The sequence below is a fragment of the Myzus persicae genome, unplaced genomic scaffold (genome assembly GCF_001856785.1).
Source record: "Myzus persicae strain clone G006 unplaced genomic scaffold, MPER_G0061.0, whole genome shotgun sequence".
NCBI classification, from domain to species: Eukaryota; Metazoa; Arthropoda; class Insecta; order Hemiptera; family Aphididae; genus Myzus; species Myzus persicae.
This window is the reverse complement of record NW_019100899.1, coordinates 1-22,665: the sequence shown is the minus strand read 5'-3', so window position 1 is coordinate 22,665 and position 22,665 is coordinate 1. Positions and strand designations below refer to the sequence as shown.

The following is a 22,665-nucleotide window of genomic DNA, read 5'->3' as shown; positions in this document are numbered from 1 at the left end:
GTATGACGTATATAATAATAATAATTATAAAATACAATATAATGTATGATACCTAAATATAGTAAATATAGTTGAAACAAACATCGAGTATAAAATAAAAAGCTTGAATCTTCAATTTATGCATGATAAAAATATGTTAAGATAACAAAAAATATAATAAGTAAAAAAATTGCTTTTATCTTTTTAATGTAAAATAATATTATAATAATAAAAAAATTATAAGTAACCTATTGTATGAAAAATTGGTTATATAGTAATAATAATAAAATAAATAAATAATTTATAAGTGCTGTACTGCATGAGTAGAATCATTTTTTGTTTTTGTTTTTATTAAGCGGTTATTAGCTTGTGCTAACCAGGATTTCATTGGGTTGGAGATATCGCAATCTGGCACATTCTCAAATTTTTTCACTCTTCTTATAGAATCTAAAATATAAGAAAAATTAAAGTATGTTATCAATTTAAAAATTAACATTTTTACCAAAAATTAAAGAACAACTGCGGAGTTTTGAAAAGTTTTTTTTCCCTTTGAAGCCGATAAAAGAAAAATTTGACAAAAAGTTGTCTGTAAACATTCGCTGCATCATAACTCTTATGGTTATAGGTATGTTCCTTGAAATTGCTCTAGATAATATAATTTCCTATAAAATAAAAATAAATATAATATATGATGAAACAAATGTTTTTTTCCATAATTGTATATAATATTATTACTCACACATTGCCTTTTCTTAGTTTTATCCAGTTATATATTTTCAAACTCATCTAAATCATCATCATTCTTAAGAGGCCATAAAGAAATTAACGAATCAAACATAATATCATCTTCAAACGCTTCATTACTACTGTTTGTACCAATACTTCTATTATACAATTTAAAACTTTTGAGATTTTCTTCAATAAAATCAATTTTTTCTTTTAAGCAATCAATTTTATAAGTATGACTTTTTATTTCATACTTTATTTCGGCTAAGCACGAAGAAATGTGTTTTTCAAAAGGCATATACTGATTTTTTTCTGTAAAAATAATAAATAATATTATATATTTATATATTATAATCATAGCCTTATAAATACAAAAATCAAACATCAAATTATATACAATGATTTAAAAAGCAAAGCATGGTCATCCTACAAATATACCCATTAAACCCTCTAGAAAACTGTATCCAAATTTTGAATGTATATCACTAATAGAAGCAGATAGTTAATTGTTTGATATTCTTACTTTTCAAAGATTTTCTCTCAGAAGAATACAACAATTTATTCAGACTTCTGTTTACATTTGAACCGCTTTTTGAATAATATGATGAACTTTTTGGTAAAACATTAATTGCGGCTAGATTATTGTTACTTGTTGGTGTTGTGTCTAAAAAATGCATATTTATTAAGTTAATTTATTTAAAAACAATACAAAGGTATATTTATTATAATAGTTACCAAGATTCTTTGAAGATTTTTTCTCAAAATTAATATTATCATCATCATCAGTGAACAGACTTCTATTTACATTTGAACCGCTTTTTGAATATGATGAACTTTTCTGTAAAACATGACTTGCGGCTAGATTATTGTTACTCGTCTGTGGTATTGTGTCTAAAACATGCATATATTTATTAAGTTAATTTATTTAAAAACAATACAAATGTATATCCATAATTATAGTTACCAAGAGTCTTTGAAGATTTTTTCTCAAAATTAATATTATTATGATTAACATCATCAGTGAAAACACTTTTATTTAAATTTGAATAGGAATTCTTTTCTTTTTTCTGTTGAACATTTAAATTGATTGTAGTATATTTTTCTTTGTTAACTGAAAAAAAAAATGTAATTATATTATTATAGCTTAAAATAATTTATATTGTTATACATTGATTATACCTAATTAAATCACACAAATACATAATTTAATATATAGGTAATATAAAGTCATACAAAACACAGATGGTGGGCTCTTTATCCCTTTACTTCTTGAATCTTTTGCCATTTCAGGTGAACTGCTATTACTGGCTCTTTTATTTGCTCTAAATTGACGAGTATAACGTTCATCTTCTGCAGTAGAAAAATCGGATTTAAATTCAGCCGTAGATAGTTTACTTTTTGCTTCTTCATATGAAGCTAAAATTACAAAATATTAAAATATTTGAAATGTAATCAATAATATATATTTTTGAATTATTTTTACCAAATTTACGACCAAGTTGTCGTGCAGGAAACCAATTATAATCAAATTTGTTGGGAAAAGTTCTTCGAGTTTCAAATTTTTTTATATTTGATGATTTGTTAGGCCAGGCACTTTCGTTATTTTTGAACCATGTACTTGGTACTACTTCGACAGAATCTTCTTTGTAGAAATGTGCAATTATGTACATGATTGATGATAACCTTATTACAATATAGGTATTAATATATAAGTACTATAACTAATATTTTATTATAATCTGCAAACAAAAATTACAAAAAATGGAATAATTTGACAAATGTTGACCATATTATTAGGTACCTATATAAACTAAATCATAATACTTAATTACCTATATTAACTATTTAACTAACTATATTTACATTTGTATTAGGTATACATTATTGTATATACAGCTTAAATTATATTTATTATTTATTATTTGTTATGCAGTTTTATTATATTATAATATAGTTTTATAGATTTCAGAATGTAAGATAGGTAATGCCACATAATATATATCTTTAAAAGGCAGTATCATAATTTTTTTACTTATTTTATCAACATTCCATAGCTGAAAGTTAGTTGATATATTATCAACCAAATAAATATCTAAAATAGTTGAATCCATAGGTTTTATGTATGCTGGTGACTTGTTTATAAAATGTTTTCCTAGTATATATGTTCCATTTTCCCCATTTACACATGTTTCCATAATATTAAAGCATTGTACTATATGATTACAGTTTGTTAAAATAAATTGATCTCTCTTGCAATTAATATTAATTTTAAAATTATTAAAAATTAGACATGAATATTGATATCCAGTAATAGTTGCAAAATCCGGCAGTGGACCATTTTTATGAATTTTTTTTAAAGAATAACTTTTACAAGTTTTTAGTGCATTAGAGTGATGAATTTTGGTATATTTTTGTTCGCTATAACGGTTAATTAACTGTTGCAATGGTTTTTCATGCTTCCTCAACATTGACTTAATTTCTTTCATATAGTTCTCGAATGGGTAGCAACTACATTTATCTAATGGTCCATAACGCTCATAATCAGATGTTATGTGTAATAGACTATGAACATTGTGTGATACGTTATGAGTCCCATAAATATTTTGAAATGTTTCCACAAAGTATTCCAAAAGTGTTTGCGCATAAGATGATAAATTTTGATGATCCGGACTCAAAAGAATGACCATGGCCACATTTAAACACATGAAATTACTATAACAATCATCAGTTATAATATCTTTGAGTACAAATGGTCCAATATAAATTAGAAATAATCGAAACTCTGTAGACTTCCATCGAAGAATATCTTGAACTTCTCTAGGTTTTCTACAAAACTCTGAAGTAACAAATGGTCTCAGTTTTAGTAATAATTCAGTTAACTCAGATATTTTTTTCCCAGTAAGTCTAACATTTGAAGGCCCTTTGAGAACCCAAAAAGACAATAGCTTACGCATCACTCCCAAGTTTGTGAGGTGCATATAATCTAAAATAAAAGATTTTGTAATATCAAAATTAGGTAACTTCGTAATTATTGAAGGATTTGGTGAATTATGATATTCTTCATTTTTGCAATTTCGATAGTCTTCATCAGTTCTTGGCGCAGAATATATATTTGAATATGGGAAACAAACACGTTTATTTATGTATTCCCCTTCAATAATGCATCGTGAACATGAATTAAAACCAGAGTGATATTTTGTCTTCAACACAAAACAGCGAGCAGGGACATCACAACAAATTACATTAATAGAAACAAATATTTTTAAGTTGTTAATAATAATTCCATTGTCAGATAATTCACGAGCTTCCATAACAAAATCATGTATAAAATCATCACTGTCTTTAGGTTTGGAATTTCCATGATAAATACCTATAGGAAAAACTGTTTGTTTTGAGTTGTCAGTGTTCATAATAAATGCCAAAATAGGCCATAGTTGGCTATTACTAGACTTTGATAATGGCAATCCATCAATGCCTATTGCGATTTGAATAACCGAATCATTTACTGAACTGTCTTGTAAACACTGAACTATACCGTTAGCCAAACCAAAGTGATGATATATTCCAGGGTCGACATTACGAATATATTTTAAATTTGATGACTGGGGTATAGCTAATAAAGTTCGGCTGTCTTTAGGTAATTTAGAAAAACATTTATGTTTTTTTAAAATTGATAACAATTGATTCATACTGTTAAATGTTATTTTACAACTAACTGCCCAGTCCGCAAGCATTTCATTAATATTATGCTCAGTTTCTACAGAAATGAATTGATCATCTTCATCACTGCAGTCTATACCTTGAAATGTGTTGTTTGATTCCGTGTCAATAACTAATTTAGGTGATTTATTATCTAATAAAATACTAGAAGTGTCATAAGCAGCATTTATAGTATTAGTAGCAACATCATCTTCACAATTCAATGAAAATGAATCATTTTGAAGAATATCATTTATTTGTGGTTCTTGTGGGTTATAATCAATGTTATCTAACTCAGCTTTAATTCTTCTTAATTTTGTTCTATTGCTTTTAATCATTTTAATATTATGTTATATTTTATGCTACCTATAAAAATAATTATAAAATTATAATACCTATAGGTACAGTTAGGCTTACATTTTACAAGTATAATTTAAACTTCCTAATTAGAATAAATAATAATTTTTAAGTTAGGTAGGTATACACTGCAGTACCTATACAAAACTGGTTTTATTGTAATGAAAAATTGAAAACACATATATGCCTGTATTCTAGATCATCTTTTGAGCATGCAAAGTATATTATAATATATAAATTGACATTTGACATATTGTACAAATAAAACAAGTTATACTTACGATTTTCTTCGCCCATCAACCAGGCCAGTACTCCGCTGCAATCAACCACTCATAATAGTCACAATTATTTAGAAAAGTCAAACTGCCAAAGTCAAAAGTAAAAATCGTGTTCTTCTGAAAATGTTGCCGTAATCGGAATGTATTTGTGCTTTGAGGTTAATGGTAATAAGCATAGACAAAGAAAAAAAGCGCGAACGCGAACGAGTCATGAAAAAACACAATATGAATTTTATTCATCATTTACGACATTTACGTCTATATTCAACACTTCAACAGTCAAAAAACAGCAAGGAAAATATCAGTGTGACCAATACGAGATTTAACACACGTTTTAAATATGACAGCCTGCTTATTTCAGCGTATACATGATACAATATTAATTTTATCATTGATAAACCGCGATTGAAGTAACGAAAAGCTGATAAGAGGACGCTGTCGCTGTGTAATTAAAATATGTAAGGGGTATGAAACTCCCATCATGGTTTATAAACCTTGTGAAACTCCGTTAATTGGCCGAATCGGCTGGTTATATAATATGTTAAATGTGTATAATTAATTCCCGTGTGATAAGGTTGCATGGATAGATATTAAAGAAATCTTTAATATCTATCACGGCCACGGACTAAATACCTTAGATCATATATACGGACATACGGTAGATGCTATCTTTAATCGTGATATCTATGGTTGGCGGTTGCATGGCCTATACTTCTTCCACGGACTAAGATTTATATATATATTATATCTTAGTCCGTGACTTCTTCTATTAAGCCCGTTTTATTACTTATCTATGGTTACAGTAATATTACTCTATTCTATGGTTAAAGTAATATTACTCTATGTATAGAGACTACTCAGCTGCACACCACCACTCCTGGCCGGCCTAAAAATTAATAAGCTTTCAATCGGCAATTATTATAATATAGAGACGTGCGCGTTGCGCTTATTGATACGTTCAATGCCTCACGCCCTCACTATCGTTTCTAATAACAAACAAAAGCTAATGGACAATATAATAACCCAATATTTTAATTACTCTATATTATATAAAATGCAATAACCACTTCACTGCGATATATTATGGATGAGGCTTAAACGCGCAGTGGTATATAATATAGTCGTGCTGACTGCTGAATAGTATACCGCCGACACCCGCGGGCCGTATATTTTATTTTAATATTTTTAATAATTTATTTATTATATTAATATATTAAATATACCTATAACATCCTGTTTTCATATTGTTATAAATAATAATGTTAAAAATATTTATTATCAATATTGAGGGGTGACAATCCAAAACGAACTATTTCCATTTTACACTTTTTTGAGAAATCACGATATTCTATTTCTAAAATAGTAGGTACCAGTGGAAATATTACGTTAACGTACATAAAAATACATATATGTATTTAATTCAATTACATTCCCTATCTTTGTATACTATATCGCGCCCTTCTGCTATTATTGCGGACGCTTTCATAATGTTTAAAAAAATATAAAATTCATATACGTATATTGGAAATATGGCGCGTCTATAATATTTAAAAGAACATTAAAATTAAACATGTTTAAAATATGATACCTATAATATTTAAAAGAACATTAAAATTAAACGTGTTTAAAATATGATACCTATACTATTTAAAAGAACATTAAAAATAAAAGTGTTTAAAATATTATACATATAATATTTAAAAGAACATAAAAACTAAAGGTGTTTAAAATATTAATATATTCCATTTGCTGTGTGGGTAGGAGAATTTGATAATTGGGCATTTGGAGTTGTTGGAGATAGTGACTACCAAAAAATACAACAAGAAATAAATACAAATAAAAATAATAATGAGAAAACTTTAGTTACCATGAATACACAAGTAAAATTGGTACAATCGTCGTTAAATCAGATATTAAATGTATCCTAAATACCATCACAAAATTTTATTAAATTACAACGAGAATATAACGGCTTGATTAATATAATTTATTTTAAGCAAAATGAATGAATAGAAATTCAAATAAATCAACAATTAAGTAATAATTTAACAAATTTTAATTTTATAATGACTAGTTTTTCGCTTGAAATGGAAGAATTACTAAATGCCTTGTTATTGGCACATAAAAATATACTTCACCCGGTAATCCTTAATAATATACAGTTAAAAACGATTCTGGGAAATATGCAAAGTGAGTTATGTACAATTCGAGTTTTACCATTAACTAATAATACTGTACTGCCTAAACAATGTGCCGTTCACCATATTTTTCATAATAATGCATACTTTAAGAAACTTAATACAAAAAATACATTTTTATACTGGGTATCAACTACTGTACAAACCACTCTGGTTTGTTCTGCATCGACAACATTTCATATTCTAAAAGGAGCAGAAACTATAAAATTGCCAAGTGCATGCTCTCTATATACACCAACGACAATACTAAGGGCATCAGAAGAAAAAAGAAAAAATATTAATATATCAGTAAATATAAACCCGGACATTTCTCACCGAATTAAATTTAAAAATAAACAAAATAAAAAATTCAAAAATTCATCTAAACAATCTTCATTTTCAAATTCCAAAGTTAAAAAATTTACACTAATCTTCACAAAAATTAGATGATATTATTGGGGACATAGATAAAGAATCAGAAGACATATAATATGGTAACTATCAAAACTGGCATATATACTGACTGTATTTAGTAGGAGGTATTGTGAGTTATTTAGTTGTACATAAAATAAGTAGTAAAATAAGATTATACTGTAGTTGAGGGAAAAAACCAGAAATATTGGAAGACCTAGAGGTAGAGTAATACACCTAGACAATATGGTGTAATATTAATATAAATTAGAGATAATAAAATTATTGTAATAATTGCTATGATTAAGAAAAAAAAAAAAAAGAAAAATTTTTAATTGAATAATTTAATTAATAATGTAATGTATTTTGTTGAAAAAAAAATGTAATTGAATAATTATTAATAATTTTAATATAGGTATTTTGCTAAGAAAAAAAAATGTAATTGAACTAATAATATAATATATTTTGTTGAAAAAAAAATTATGTAATTAATAGCAATCATTGTTAAAATTAACATTTAAGGATAAATAATCGTATGCTTTTGTTTAAATTGAAAAAAAAAATACTGTCATATTATTTGTAAATATAAAATAGTGTTATGGGCAAACGAAAGGGGTAAGTGAGGACAGCCGTGGGTGTCGGTACGAAGGAAGGAAGGAGCAACTATATAATCTACGTCATCACCTCAGTCATGAAAATTTTCAAATAAAAATATATACTTTTATTTCAAACTGAAGTCAACTCCCTTGCCATGATATGTGGTGGAATACAACTAGATGAAGTTCAACCAATAAAATATAGCAGGAGATGGTTGGAGAACTATTATTTTTTTGCAGTTGAACATTTACACCACTATCTTCCACTCAGCTACCGGTGCTTCTACTTCCCAAATCTGGGGTCCAGATTTAAATGGACAAAAGGGGTACATGTAATGATTGCTGTCTATCGGCATCGTACATTATTCCTTAAGTAGGGCACCCGCTGCCTAATATGCTGAGTGTGAGGAATAGCTATCGCAGCTGACTGCTGACCAAGGGTTTTAGGCACGCGACAGCGGTGTATATAATAATTATGACCGAGGCAGTGTGTGAGGAGAGAGTGTGCGACCAACGACAACAGCAACATCGACTCCGCGACGATCCGACGGCCCCATCAACGATCCACACTTACGGCACGTCATCATCTACTCGGATCGGTAAACCCTTATATGTATATTGTATGTATCTGTCCTATGACCTATATTATATTACATATTTATTTATATTATACCTATGTGCTTATTTCAATAAGATAACCCTGATCTCTTAGTATTAATATTACACACCGAGGTCGAGTCCCCGAGACCTCGTAAAAATAAAACAGAACTTCAATCCGTAGCACGTCGCCGCCAGTCTTGAGATGAAGTGTTGAGAGTAAGATAGGTAAATGAATAAACACTGACACCTCTTGTTATTAAATAAAATAATACAATTTATTGTTATACGTTAAAAACACAAATATAATAAAAAGTGTACTGTCGTAAGAATGTTAAGCCCTTTAGCAGTGCTGACTATCTTCTCTAAGTAATCGTAAGTGCTCTACATGGGTATTTATACGGGTTCTACTTACGACGTATATTGGCGTGATATTAATTTGTTTTATTTTTATTCCCCAGTACTGTTGAATCGCATTATTATGCGATGATCTCTATTTCCCGTTAAGTAGGCTTTTAAACACTTTTCGTATTACTTATTTATAAATTATATACTGCGTGTATAATTTATTATTCTACGTTAAATTTGTAACTTTACATTATGGTCTTGGGTTTACTACAAGGTAGAGATGGGCAACGTTTTGTGAACATCGATGTATCGATTCATCGGAATTTGAAACATCGATTCTCCCAGTGAAAATATAGATGTTTTTTTAAAATCGATGTTCATAGTAAAAACATCGCCCAGGCAGCTGACCTGTCGCCGGGTTATTTCCGGTCGGCCCAGTGAATTCCATAGGCGGAAACCGGATTTCGTTGGCCTGTAGGTTCATATCCGCGAAATTTTGTGTTAATCGGATTTCGAGATCATGTAGTACTCTCGCACTACACTTGTACACTTAATTATTTAATGACGTGCTTTGACGTCTCGTTGTTGATAGTAGATCGAGTCACAAAAAAAAAAGGTATGTTGAAATAAGTGAGAAAGTCAATGTTATATTATAAGTTAAAAACAGTATGTTTTAATAAAGTAAATTAAAAAAAATAATAACAAAGTAATTTAGTTGCACTTGAATTTTGAGGACAGAACATAAAGTGTCTGCCCGAGAAATTAGTACTGTAAAAATTGGAATGAACTTAGGTATAGCGGCGATGTTGGGGACAAGCCCAACGACTATACTAAGTTCTGTATTAACTGAGACACAAACTAATTCTAAAAAATGCTTTAAACTAATGCTTCTTATATACCCGTGACCCTTATTCGTGGCGTGACCCCGACAAAGTCATCGGATAGGCTTTACGATTAAAATGTACATATTAGTTGTTTACGCCATATATCCATAATAATCATAATTGTAAAAACATTCGTAATCAATAAAATTATACATTATAAATTATAAGTATTTGTGACTACGTGGATTTGATCACGTAGGCCATATAACAAAAACACGTAAACATGTTAATAAAAATACAATACTATGAAAAGCCTAGTATAAGGAGTAAACACGGTTTACTACATGCCTCCCCTGTAAAATTGGAGCCTCAGGTTCCAATCAATAAACAGTTCGAAGTGTTGGATAATAGGAAGGGGAAATTTGCGTCACTTGAGGTTCTTCTAGGATAGGAGGAGCTGTCGTTGTTGATGTCGTTGTCTCCCCTAGGTTGATGGTTTCCATGCTCTGATGACATATTTTTATAGTCTGTTCGGTTTGAACTGTGGTTTGTCTCGTTTTTTCTTCACGTCGATTATTAATTTTATTCAATACAACTGTCATTGTTACCACTATAATAGTAAAAATTATTATGTATAATACATAATTATGTATATTTTGATTGCCTTTCAATTGTATTAGTTCTCGCGCGTTCTCGTTGTACGCTTGTAATTGTTTATGTGTTTTTGAAATTAAGTTAAGGTCATTCATGTGGTTATTTATAACATTTTCATCTTTCATCGTATAAAGATCAAGTGATACGTGTCAGTACTCTTGTTGAGTGATAACAGAGGTAGGAATGAAATCTGACAAGTTGTTTTCGGCACTACTGCTTGGTATTAGTAGATCTCTGGTGGCATACCCTTTGCATGTTTCATTTATTGTTATAACTCCCACTCCTACTAGAGTATGAGTGCTGGCTTCTAAATCGTTGTCACAGTTAATTATAATAACTTCATTGTCCGTGGCATATAACCACTTGTTTCTGTAACTTAATTTGTGAAAAATAGTTGCTTGTAATCTTACNAACTGCTATAGCAGTAATTAATTATATGGTCTTATATGAAAGTGCATGTTGTTCTGCCCCAGTAGATTTCAATAAACCATCGGGCACTGTCAAAATAAAGCCAAATAAAAATAAAAATAGTAAATTGAATTTCTCCTGTCTATTTTTATCCCTTTTCGTGTGTTTCCAATATATTATAATAATAATAATCAACATTAACAATCGTTATCGGTGTTGTCGATATAGTTTTATGCACCGTATAATGTGACTGAATTTTGGTGTATGAGTATTAGTATAGATAGTAAAATAAATATTATTAATCAGTACGTTTGGCGACCTCGTTGTACGAGTAGGTACCTACTTTAGTGCGTTCAATATGTCATCGCGACAAGATAAATTAATTGAACAATTCTTATCTGATGAATTAGATTCAGATGAATCTATAATGTACGATTCAGATGCCGATCCTGAATATATTCCTGGTGGTAATAAATTGCAAAGTTGCCAAGAAACATCGACATCTAACACATTCGTTCCTGTTGGTGGATCAGATTCAGATGATAATGACATTTCTGTGGAGGTAAGTTCAAGTGACGAAGATTGTGATTGGTCTGATTCAGATTTGTGGGTAGACACTGAAAAAGATATACTGGATTTCAATTTTGATTCAACTCTATCGGGAATTAAAATAAACGTACCCGAATCTGCTCGAGATTCACCAATAGATTTATTTAAACTTTTATGGACTGACGACATTTTTGATATAATTGTGAATTCTACAAATAATTATGGACACATAATTAAAGCAGTAAACCGTCCTCACAGTAAATATTCTCGTAAAACATGTTTCAATGAAACCAACAAAGATGAAATGCAACATTTTTTCGGAATCTGTTTACTTTTGGGTTCAGTAAAATATTCCGTTTTACGTGATGCATTTTCAAATAACCCCTTATACAGCCATCCTTTGTTTAAAAAAACAATGTCAGGAAGAAGATTTGAGCAGCTTTTAAATTGTTTTAGTGTAGAGTATTCTGGTTTAGAAGTGTGTGATGATGGACCGATGCGAAAAATTAATCCCGTGTATACACTTCTAATACAAAATTTTCAAAAAGCTATTTATCCAGATATAAATTTGTCATTAGATGAATCATTACTTTTACATCGTGGTAGATTAGGATTCCGTCAATACATTAAGGGGAAAAAAGCAAAGTATGGAATCAAATTTTATGAGCTCTGTACCCCCGATGGTTATGTATTAAACATTGACATGTACAAAGGAAAAAATGATTCAATTTCTCAAGTTCCAAGTCAAACTTCTAAAATCGACAGCTTAGTATTAAAGCTTATGTCTCCGTACTTGGGTAAAGGACACAGTCTTTATATGGACAACTATTACAACAGTGTAACGCTATCGAACGTATTATTAAACAAACAAACTCACGTAACAGGTACGTTAAGAAATAATAGAAAAGGAAATCCGAAGGAAGTAGTAAATAAAAAACTTAAAAAAGGTGAACATGTATGGAAACGGAGAGGATTGGTTTACGTTTCGAAATGGAAGGATAAACGAGATGTAGTATGTATTACCACTAATTATAAACCAACCATTATTTTATCAACAAATAAATATGGTCAAGAAAGATTTAAGCCTATTGAAATCGTGAAATACAATGAATTTATGAGTGGGGTAGATCGTGCTGATCAGATGATCAGTTACTATTCTTGCCCTCGTAAGTCAGCAAGGTGGTATAAAAAAGTCTTATTTCACTTATTAGACGTGACAATATGGAATACATTTTTTATTTATAAAAAACATTTTTCTCTCAATAATCTGAGATTTAAAGACTTCAGAGACTCTCTTATTAGAAATTTCATACAAATTCCTGTAGATGCAACTTGTGATCAATTATTTAAAAAAATAAAACCCAAAAGATCAGACATTGTTATACCGGATAATGCACACTTTCAAGAAACAATTCCACTTCCTGAAGGTTACAAAAGAAAAAAATACTTCAAAAACTGCGTTGTATGTTTCAAAAAGAAAGTTCGAAAACAAACTTCATTTCAATGCAAGACGTGTAAGGTTGGATTATGTGCAGGAAAATGCTTCGAAGTTTACCATATAGACAAAAATTTGGAATAAAGAATTCATTTGTTTTTTTACTATTATTCTTAATGAGTATAATTTTTTTCGGAGTTTTTTTTGTACAAAAAAAAAATTCAATATTTTTCTGTTTTAAAATAATTTTTACCTGTAAAGATGCATATTTGATTTGATTTTATGTTGTACCTATATGTTTAATAAAGATTAACTTTATAAACTTTATTTGTTATTACTGCTATAGCAGTATTATAAATATTTTGACATACGTACTTCACACAGTTTGATGTATAGGGGCAGTTCTGCTATAGCAGTAATGAAAAAATTACTGCCATAGCAGTAATGAAAATTGACGTTTTAAGGATGGTTTTTTTTCGACGGCGGCCACGAGACTGTCCATCAACGTGTTAATTGATGCTGTTATATGCTTTTCAGAAGTTTCATGAATAATAATTTTAGCAACTCCATTTTTCCAGTTTGAAAAGCCTTCACGTGTCCAACTCTTATTTTCATGATTTCCAAACAACGCACAGTAAAGGCAAAATATTTTATTTTTCCTAACAGAATAGGACAACCACTTCCTGCAAATTATTTCTCCACTTGGTTGTTTTTTATAGTACCAATTTTCATGAAACGATCGGCCCTGACTATCTTTTGGAAAACATTTATTTGGTAGTTCATTAGGAACCGGCTGAGCTGGACCGTTTTTGAACATATATTCAATAAGATCAGGGTTTATTTTATAAACTTGACCAAGAACAGAAGGATCGTTTCCAAATTCAAAAACTGTAAAAAAAAAAATGTATCATATCATCAAGGTCAAGTAGGTATGTATAAAATATTATTCACCCAATTAATATCGGATGTAAGTAGGTACAAAACGTATGATAATAATTATGATTATGGAGAATTAATAAATTATAATATAAAAATTGTCTTACGGTTCATTTCAATTGAGTCTTTTGGAAAAGCTTCATGATTACCAGGATCAATATACTCATTTTTATCTACTGGTGTCTCAACTTCATTATCGTCAACATTTACATTTTTATTTAAGATTTGTTGAGCTGTCACCTCTTTAAACACGACGCTTTGATTAACTGAAAAATGAATATCATACAAATGTAGTAAAATGTCTAATGTTTTTCTTATTCTACATTTAAATTGTGTTTCTTACTTGGTGATGTACCATCTTCAATTTCACAAAGATTTGCATTTACATCATTGGTGGTATTATCTATAGCTTATAAAGTATTAAAAATAATTGATTATTAGTACTATGTAGTATTGTAGTAGGTATATGTATAAGTACCTATGTAAATAGTATGTATAATAATATATACTTTTAAAAAATTATAATTAATTTAATATTTATAAAATCATGTATAAAATATATAAGTACCTTGATATTTGTGTAAAGTAGAAGTATAAGTTGTAGAAGTTGATGACTTAAAAAATTTTATGATACTGCTCATTGATGAAATATTTTTCCTCTTTTTACACGCATTCAAATGACGTTCCCAATTTGTACTATTAATACTTCCCCTTTTTTTGCCACAGTTGCAGAATAAATAATTGTCATGGTTCATAACTGTAGTTTGCTTTATATAATAATATAAACGTAGGTATTAAAAAAAAATTATAAATTAACAAACAGTAGGATTTTTTTTATTCATTTAAATGTTAATAATATAAAAATTTTATTGAAAAAAAAAAAAGAATTATGGTTGAAAAAATGTTGAATGTTTTTAAAACTAAAAGATAAAATATGAGTACCGTTGCATCCACGATAATGTTTCTGAGGGAGCAATAGTACCTATCATATTTCACCCACTGACAACAGTCAATTAGTCAAAAATATTATCTTATAATAATAATAATAAGTATAATGTATTATTTTATTTTTTATAGCACTAAGAGCTAATACAATTAATTTAATAATTTATTTTGCTATAAGCCTGTTGCGATCCAGATATGGAGTTCGGTTGACTAGGGTCGAATCAAATGAATTTACTCGTAGACAAATTAATTATTGTTATAATTTTATTGAATGTTATAGGTTAGTATTTAGACACCTTTTTAAGCACTCAGAGTAACGTTACAACTTAAGACAAATATCTCTAGCATGAATACTGTCAACTAGTCGTCACGTAGAAATAATGTGTCTGGTCTCTCTGATGGAGAGCCCTTATATACTAGACAAACAGTCAGATTACATGGCCTTTCACAAGGTGGTCCCACTTAAGTATTNAAAGTTATACAGACCACCACCCTTGCTTACAAAATAAAAAAGGTGGGGGGCTTTGCCCCCCACACCCCCCATGCAAGTATTCAACACTCTAAAATTACTTTAGAGACTATTAGACTAATACTTTTAAATTATTCATGATGCCACTTTTTCAACCACAATCACACATAGTAAGCACTATTCATGGTTCAAACAACTTAAAATTACAATTTTTTGACTGCAATATTTAGTAGCACAAGTGTGTAACTAGCTCAAATATTTTGGGGAGGCTTATTTTTACTCTATTTTCATTTTTATTTTATTATTCCTAATGAAAGTGTTCACAACTAGTTTCATGTTTTACTTAACAAATATAAAGTCAAATGTATTAATTTATAATTTACCAAGTTTTTTAAACAGCAAAACAGGTATAACATATTTCATAGTTTCATACGTATCTACATGGCTACATACCTGAAATACTTTTAACTTAACACTTAACAGTCCAGTATTAGGACACTTTAAATAACTGGTAAAAACAATATTATTCAAACTCTCTAAATAATTTTTAATCTGAAAAAATAATATTAACATTAAAAATTTAAAAAAAAAAACATTAAAATATTGTTAAAATTGAATATAAATAATTTAAGTTTATTTTAATTACAATAATAATTTTCTGAGAACTGAGCTGTGTGATGAAAATGTTTTAATAACATCATCAGTATTTATTGCTATATCTTTCTCACAAGAAATTAACATAAGACTTTCTAGACGTTCTTCACACATTGTACTTCTTAGACGGGTTTTGATGAGTTTGAGTTTTGAAAATGCTCTTTCAGGGGATGCACTCGAAACTGGTAATGTTAAAGCAATACGCAGTGCAGTGTAAATTGTAGGAAAGACTTCTTTCAATCCAGTAGAGTGACATATTTTAAAAATTGAATTTATAGTTTTTTGATTGTTGGATTTTTTAGATTTTTCAGCTTTATATTCATCATCGGTATCTGTATCTGTCTCTAAAAATGTGTCTATACTATTAAATCCATGTTCATGTAATGACTCAGGAAGATGCGTTATATTTTCAAAACTGGAATATGACTTAGCAAACTGAACAAATTCACGCCTTAAATCAGAGGCGTTAAGAAATTTTCCATACACATTAGCAAGCCCGTCAAATGCATCAATAGGCAGGCTAGATTCATTTTCTGCCACTTCATTTAATCTTTTGGAAAAGCTTCATGATTACCAGGATCAATATACTCATTTTTATCTACTGGTGTCTCAACTTCATTATCGTCAACATTTACATTTTTATTTAAGATTTGTTGAGCTGTCACCTCTTTAAACACGACGCTTTGATTAACTGAAAAATGAATATCATACAAATGTAGTAAAATGTCTAATGTTTTTCTTATTCTACATTTAAATTGTGTTTCTTACTTGGTGATGTACCATCTTCAATTTCACAAAGATTTGCATTTACATCATTGGTGGTATTATCTATAGCTTATAAAGTATTAAAAATAATTGATTATTAGTACTATGTAGTATTGTAGTAGGTATATGTATAAGTACCTATGTAAATAGTATGTATAATAATATATACTTTTAAAAAATTATAATTAATTTAATATTTATAAAATCATGTATAAAATATATAAGTACCTTGATATTTGTGTAAAGTAGAAGTATAAGTTGTAGAAGTTGATGACTTAAAAAATTTTATGATACTGCTCATTGATGAAATATTTTTCCTCTTTTTACACGCATTCAAATGACGTTCCCAATTTGTACTATTAATACTTCCCCTTTTTTTGCCACAGTTGCAGAATAAATAATTGTCATGGTTCATAACTGTAGTTTGCTTTATATAATAATATAAACGTAGGTATTAAAAAAAAATTATAAATTAACAAACAGTAGGATTTTTTTTATTCATTTTAATGTTAATAATATAAAAATTTTATTGAAAAAAAAAAAAGAATTATGGTTGAAAAAATGTTGAATGTTTTTAAAACTAAAAGATAAAATATGAGTACCGTTGCATCCACGATAATGTTTCTGAGGGAGCAATAGTACCTATCATATTTCACCCACTGACAACAGTCAATTAGTCAAAAATATTATCTTATAATAATAATAATAAGTATAATGTATTATTTTATTTTTTATAGCACTAAGAGCTAATACAATTAATTTAATAATNTCGCCCTTTCTTTATTGTAACATTCTCGTTATCATGAACCATGATTACTTCGTATGGTCCCGACCAATTAAGACTTAACGTATTCTTTTTATGTTGTTCCTTTACTAACACCTTATCACCTACATGGAGAGTTAATGGGTTGATAGTTTGATCATAGTAACGTTTGTTGTCTTGTTTTTTATTAATTAAGTTATTCCGTGCTATTTCGTGTGCCTGCTGCATATTACGTTTAAAATCAAAAACATAGTTATCGTAATTATATTGTAGTTCGACTTTTCTCGATAGTGCCGCTGGAATGTTAGGTTTATGTCCGAAAACGAGTTCATATGGAGTGTAATTTGTTGATGTATGTATAGTGCTATCAGTGGCGCCGAACTATATTTTAAAAGGGGGGGCAAGTAAAAAGTTATACAGACCACCACCCTTGCTTACAAAATAAAAAAGGTGGGGGGCTTTGCCCCCCACACCCCCCATGCAAGTATTCAACACTCTAAAATTACTTTAGAGACTATTAGACTAATACTTTTAAATTATTCATGATGCCACTTTTTCAACCACAATCACACATAGTAAGCACTATTCATGGTTCAAACAACTTAAAATTACAATTTTTTGACTGCAATATTTAGTAGCACAAGTGTGTAACTAGCTCAAATATTTTGGGGAGGCTTATTTTTACTCTATTTTCATTTTTATTTTATTATTCCTTATGAAAGTGTTCACAACTAGTTTCATGTTTTACTTAACAAATATAAAGTCAAATGTATTAATTTATAATTTACCAAGTTTTTTAAACAGCAAAACAGGTATAACATATTTCATAGTTTCATACGTATCTACATGGCTACATACCTGAAATACTTTTAACTTAACACTTAACAGTCCAGTATTAGGACACTTTAAATAACTGGTAAAAACAATATTATTCAAACTCTCTAAATAATTTTTAATCTGAAAAAATAATATTAACATTAAAAATTTTTTAAAAAAAAACATTAAAATATTGTTAAAATTGAATATAAATAATTTAAGTTTATTTTAATTACAATAATAATTTTCTGAGAACTGAGCTGTATGATGAAAATGTTTTAATAACATCATCAGTATTTATTGCTATATCTTTCTCACAAGAAATTAACATAAGACTTTCTAGACGTTCTTCACACATTGTACTTCTTAGACGGGTCTTGATGAGTTTGAGTTTTGAAAATGCTCTTTCAGGGGATGCACTCGAAACTGGTAATGTTAAAGCAATACGCAGTGCAGTGTAAATTGTAGGAAAGACTTCTTTCAATCCAGTAGAGTGACATATTTTAAAAATTGAATTTATAGTTTTTTGATTGTTGGATATTTTAGATTTTTCAGCTTTATATTCATCATCGGTATCTGTATCTGTCTCTAAAAATGTGTCTATACTATTAAATCCATGTTCATGTAATGACTCAGGAAGATGCGTTATATTTTCAAAACTGGAATATGACTTAGCAAACTGAACAAATTCACGCCTTAAATCAGAGGCGTTAAGAAATTTTCCATACACATTAGCAAGCCCGTCAAATGCATCAATAGGCAGGCTAGATTCATTTTCTGCCACTTCATTTAATCTTTTTATTTGAAATAGCGATAGATCTTTAAAAAGTGGTGTTGAATCTTCATTGAATCTTTCTGTAATCTGAGTAATAACAATATCTATTATTGAATAATATGTTTTTATTCTAAGGTTATCAATGGGGGAGTTTAATTGTTCATCAGCAGCTATTTCACCCGGCATTTTTTTAATTTTCTTTACACGACTAAGTTGTAGATACGTAAAAGAAAAGTCATTGAGTTTAGAATTAATAAAATTATCTTTGTCCTTTATAATATTTTCAAAAGATTCATCATCACGAATAATTTGTATTTGACTGAGTATGCTTTGAGTATAATTTATAGCACCCAACAAATCAATATCTTTCCCTTGCAAAAATTTGGTAAATGGATGAGTGATATCAAATATCTTTTTAAACGTCAAAGCTATTAAAACAAAACGTTCCGATAACATATAATTCATTAAACTGCCGGATTTTACACAACATACACGGTCAGTGGTAAGATCATTTTGGATGAAATGTAATGTATCAATAATTGAATCAAAAGTGTCTAAAACAGTGTCAAGTGCGGATGAATGAGATGACCACCGCATAGTATCTACTCGTTTTAATCGACGCAAAGGTTTGCCGGGGTATCTTTTTTTTGATACTCAGAATAAAATTCAACTCGTTTCTTACTGCTTCCGATGAAATCATAAAGCGTTTCTAAATTTCCAAAAAGTTCACGAGCTATCACACAGGTACTTACTGCATCTATAATTATAAGATTGAATCGATGTGCCCAACACCAAACGTAAGTAGCTCTAGGGTTTTCTTTTTTGATAATTGCTTGAAGTCCTTTGTAGGCTCCTCTCATTGATGCAGCACCGTCATAGGCCTGCCCAATCAAGTGTTCTTTCCAATTTAAGTTCATATCTTTACAAATTTTTTCAAACATGGTAAAAAGATGATCTCCAGTTGTGAGTAAAGTTTCACGAACTGCCACTAATCTTTCACAAACTATTCCGGAAGTTTGATTTATGTATCTAAAAACCAATGACAGCTGTTCTTTTCGTGATATGTCAAAAGTTGTATCTAACGAAACACTAAAAAATGTAGCGCTTAAAATTTCTTTTTGTATCACATTACAAATATTAGTAGATATACTTTGTATTAACTGGTTTTGTCTTTGCCATGATAAAAAGTTATGTGTTTTTTTCCCTCTAATTTGTACTTCTGTAATATATGAAGCCAAAGCTGGAGAATATTTTGCTAAAAGCAAAGCTAGATCTTTAAAATTACCTCTCAATTCATCTTGCCATCCTTCTTTATGCCCTCTAAATGGAAGACAATGTTCTACCAAGAAACAAAGTCAGGTCTACTAAATGGCTAACTATTTCTCTATTCATAACAACATTTGACCTATTTTGTTCGATTATTGATGGTAAAAGAGGAAATGAAGCTTCTTTGTACATGGCTTTAACACGTTGGTGGACAGTACTGCTATAGCAGTAATTTCAAAAATTGATGTCGGGGGACACTTTCAAATATTACTGTTATAGCAGTAATACGAAAACCGTCGAAAAAATGTCAGTACTGCTATAGCAGTAATTTCAAAAATTGATGTCGGGGGACACTTTCAAATATTACTGTTATAGCAGTAATACGAAAACCGTCGAAAAAATGTCAGTACTGTGTTATGAAACCGTGGTTCCAACACAAATAAATTTAACGCACGATTAGTTATTAATAATATAGATTTTATTACTGGTTGTTAAATTCACTAAATGTACATAAGTATAAAAAAGGCTCTGGTTAACATACGTTATGTATAATGCTCTGTTCTAAACACGACTGACTAACCTCCTCCCTGTGTGTCGGCCTGCGACCCAGCCGGACGCCGAATCGTCTAGTCAGCGGATTCCAGTCGGCGAGCCGTCGACCAACACACTATTCCTACTGCTAATATTATATTATGTGACAACATAATATAATATAATATTGTTCAGGGGTTCACAACACCCCCCACACTAAATGAGACATGGGGGTCTTATGATCACCGTGTTTCATCCAATTTAAGAGTCTGTAACTTGGAATGTCGAAGGTCAGTTCAGCATAATCAAAGTACAATATTTTTATAATAATGTTTTTTTTTTTTTTGACAATGAGAAGGAGAGAGAGAGAGAGAAAAAAAAAAATATTATACCCTAGTGTGCTCCTGAATACCGTTTGGGTGTTCCTCTGGTATCTCAGGATTGTACATTCTTATAAAATGTTTTCTTAATTTACTTATAAATATTACTATTGTTATTCCAAAAACAAAAAAAATTACATAAATAAATATAACATAATATTCTATTTTTAGAATGAACATTGAATTTGGTTGTACATGNCCAAATCTCTATGAAAATTGTATGTGTAATATGTGCCAGTTAAAAAATATCTTTTGGTTAAAAAAAAGTTATAGGTAATTCAATAAATAATAAATACATTTAATTTTGAAAAAATATGAAATGTTTTACATAAACATTTTTATATTTTAGAATATAAAAACACGTCTTGAGATTAATCAGATAATATTTAAAATTAACCTGTAATATGATCTCTTGTATCTCAATAGATTTCTTTTAGAACATAGTTAAATACTTAAATCTAAAAATCTTAACAATTATGAACCATAAATTGTTAAATATTAAATATAATTACTTACTTACTTAGTTAACAGGACCGCCGTTACTTTTATTTTCGTTGTTAATAAATTAAATAACAATGAAAATGAAACTATAAAACTATTGAAATTGAAACACATTAAACAGTTAACACGGGCACGGCGACATTCTGATACCTATTCAATAGCTCGATTGTAACATCTAGACTAAAATATGAAAACAGAAAAACCAGTCGAATTCTATTTACATTATTATTCTTATACTTATCAATAATAAATTAATATCATACAAAGTTATTAATATCCGCATGTGCATTTATATAACATTAAATTATAGTTATTGGCAGTTGGCACCAAGTAATTTTGTTTTTCTTACTAATAATGTTTGATTATGAATTTTACGGATATTATTTTTAATTATACGGTTACACTGTCACACTGATACTGGTTTATTATCAATGTTTGTATTTATCTTATTATTTTTTAGATAATTTGATTATTAATACCAAATTCCAATGCAGGTAGTGCGTATGTTATTAATAAGTTATTTCATATTAATTGTCAGCCAACATTACTCACTAACTCAGCCAGGGCCAAGTTGTTTATCCCTATAATCCTATTCGCTATTCCTTACGGCTTGCTACAGTGCTGGATATGTACTACAGCTGCATATGTATACAAATACAATGTACATTAATAGCTTAGGAGTTCGGAACATAATTCATAGTTTGTTGGGGTACCCACGGACCCCTACGACCCCACCCACCGAAAAAAAGGGGGGGCGGTCGCCCCTCTTGGGTTATAGGTTCGGCGCCACTGCAAATAGACATAATTTAAGTACAAACAAATGTGT

General features: G+C 29.3%; 2 protein-coding genes across 2 annotated transcripts; one reads left to right on the top strand and one right to left on the bottom strand.

Annotated features, from left to right (window-relative positions):
* The first annotated feature begins 11,412 nt into the window (after nt 1-11,412).
* On the top strand, nt 11,413-13,182 carry LOC111026664 (piggyBac transposable element-derived protein 4-like). Its single transcript, XM_022304782.1, has one exon. It carries the CDS (start codon nt 11,413-11,415, stop codon nt 13,180-13,182), a length of 1,770 nt encoding a protein of 589 aa, XP_022160474.1.
* Nucleotides 13,183-13,465: 283 nt separating this feature from the next.
* LOC111026663 (zinc finger MYM-type protein 5-like) lies at nt 13,466-16,156 on the bottom strand. Its single transcript, XM_022304781.1, has 4 exons — nt 16,117-16,156; nt 14,318-14,383; nt 14,082-14,240; nt 13,466-13,926 (listed from the first exon to the last, which is right to left on the bottom strand). The coding sequence occupies exons 1-4, from the start codon at nt 16,154-16,156 to the stop codon at nt 13,466-13,468; spliced, it is 726 nt and encodes a 241-aa protein (XP_022160473.1).
* Between the last annotated feature and the right edge of the window lie 6,509 nt (nt 16,157-22,665).

Excerpts from the sequence above, each read along its gene's own strand:
- LOC111026664 (XM_022304782.1), top strand. The coding sequence starts at position 11,413 with ATGTCATCGCGACAAGATAAATTAATTGAACAATTCTTATCTGATGAA.
- LOC111026663 (XM_022304781.1), bottom strand. The coding sequence starts at position 16,156 with ATGTGTGAAGAACGTCTAGAAAGTCTTATGTTAATTTCTT. Across the intron at positions 14,241-14,317 it reads TGAAGATGGTACATCACCAA|TTAATCAAAGCGTCGTGTTT; the intron begins GTAAGAAACACA and ends TTCATTTTTCAG. Across the intron at positions 13,927-14,081 it reads AGACTCAATTGAAATGAACC|TTTTTGAATTTGGAAACGAT; the intron begins GTAAGACAATTT and ends TTTTTTTTACAG.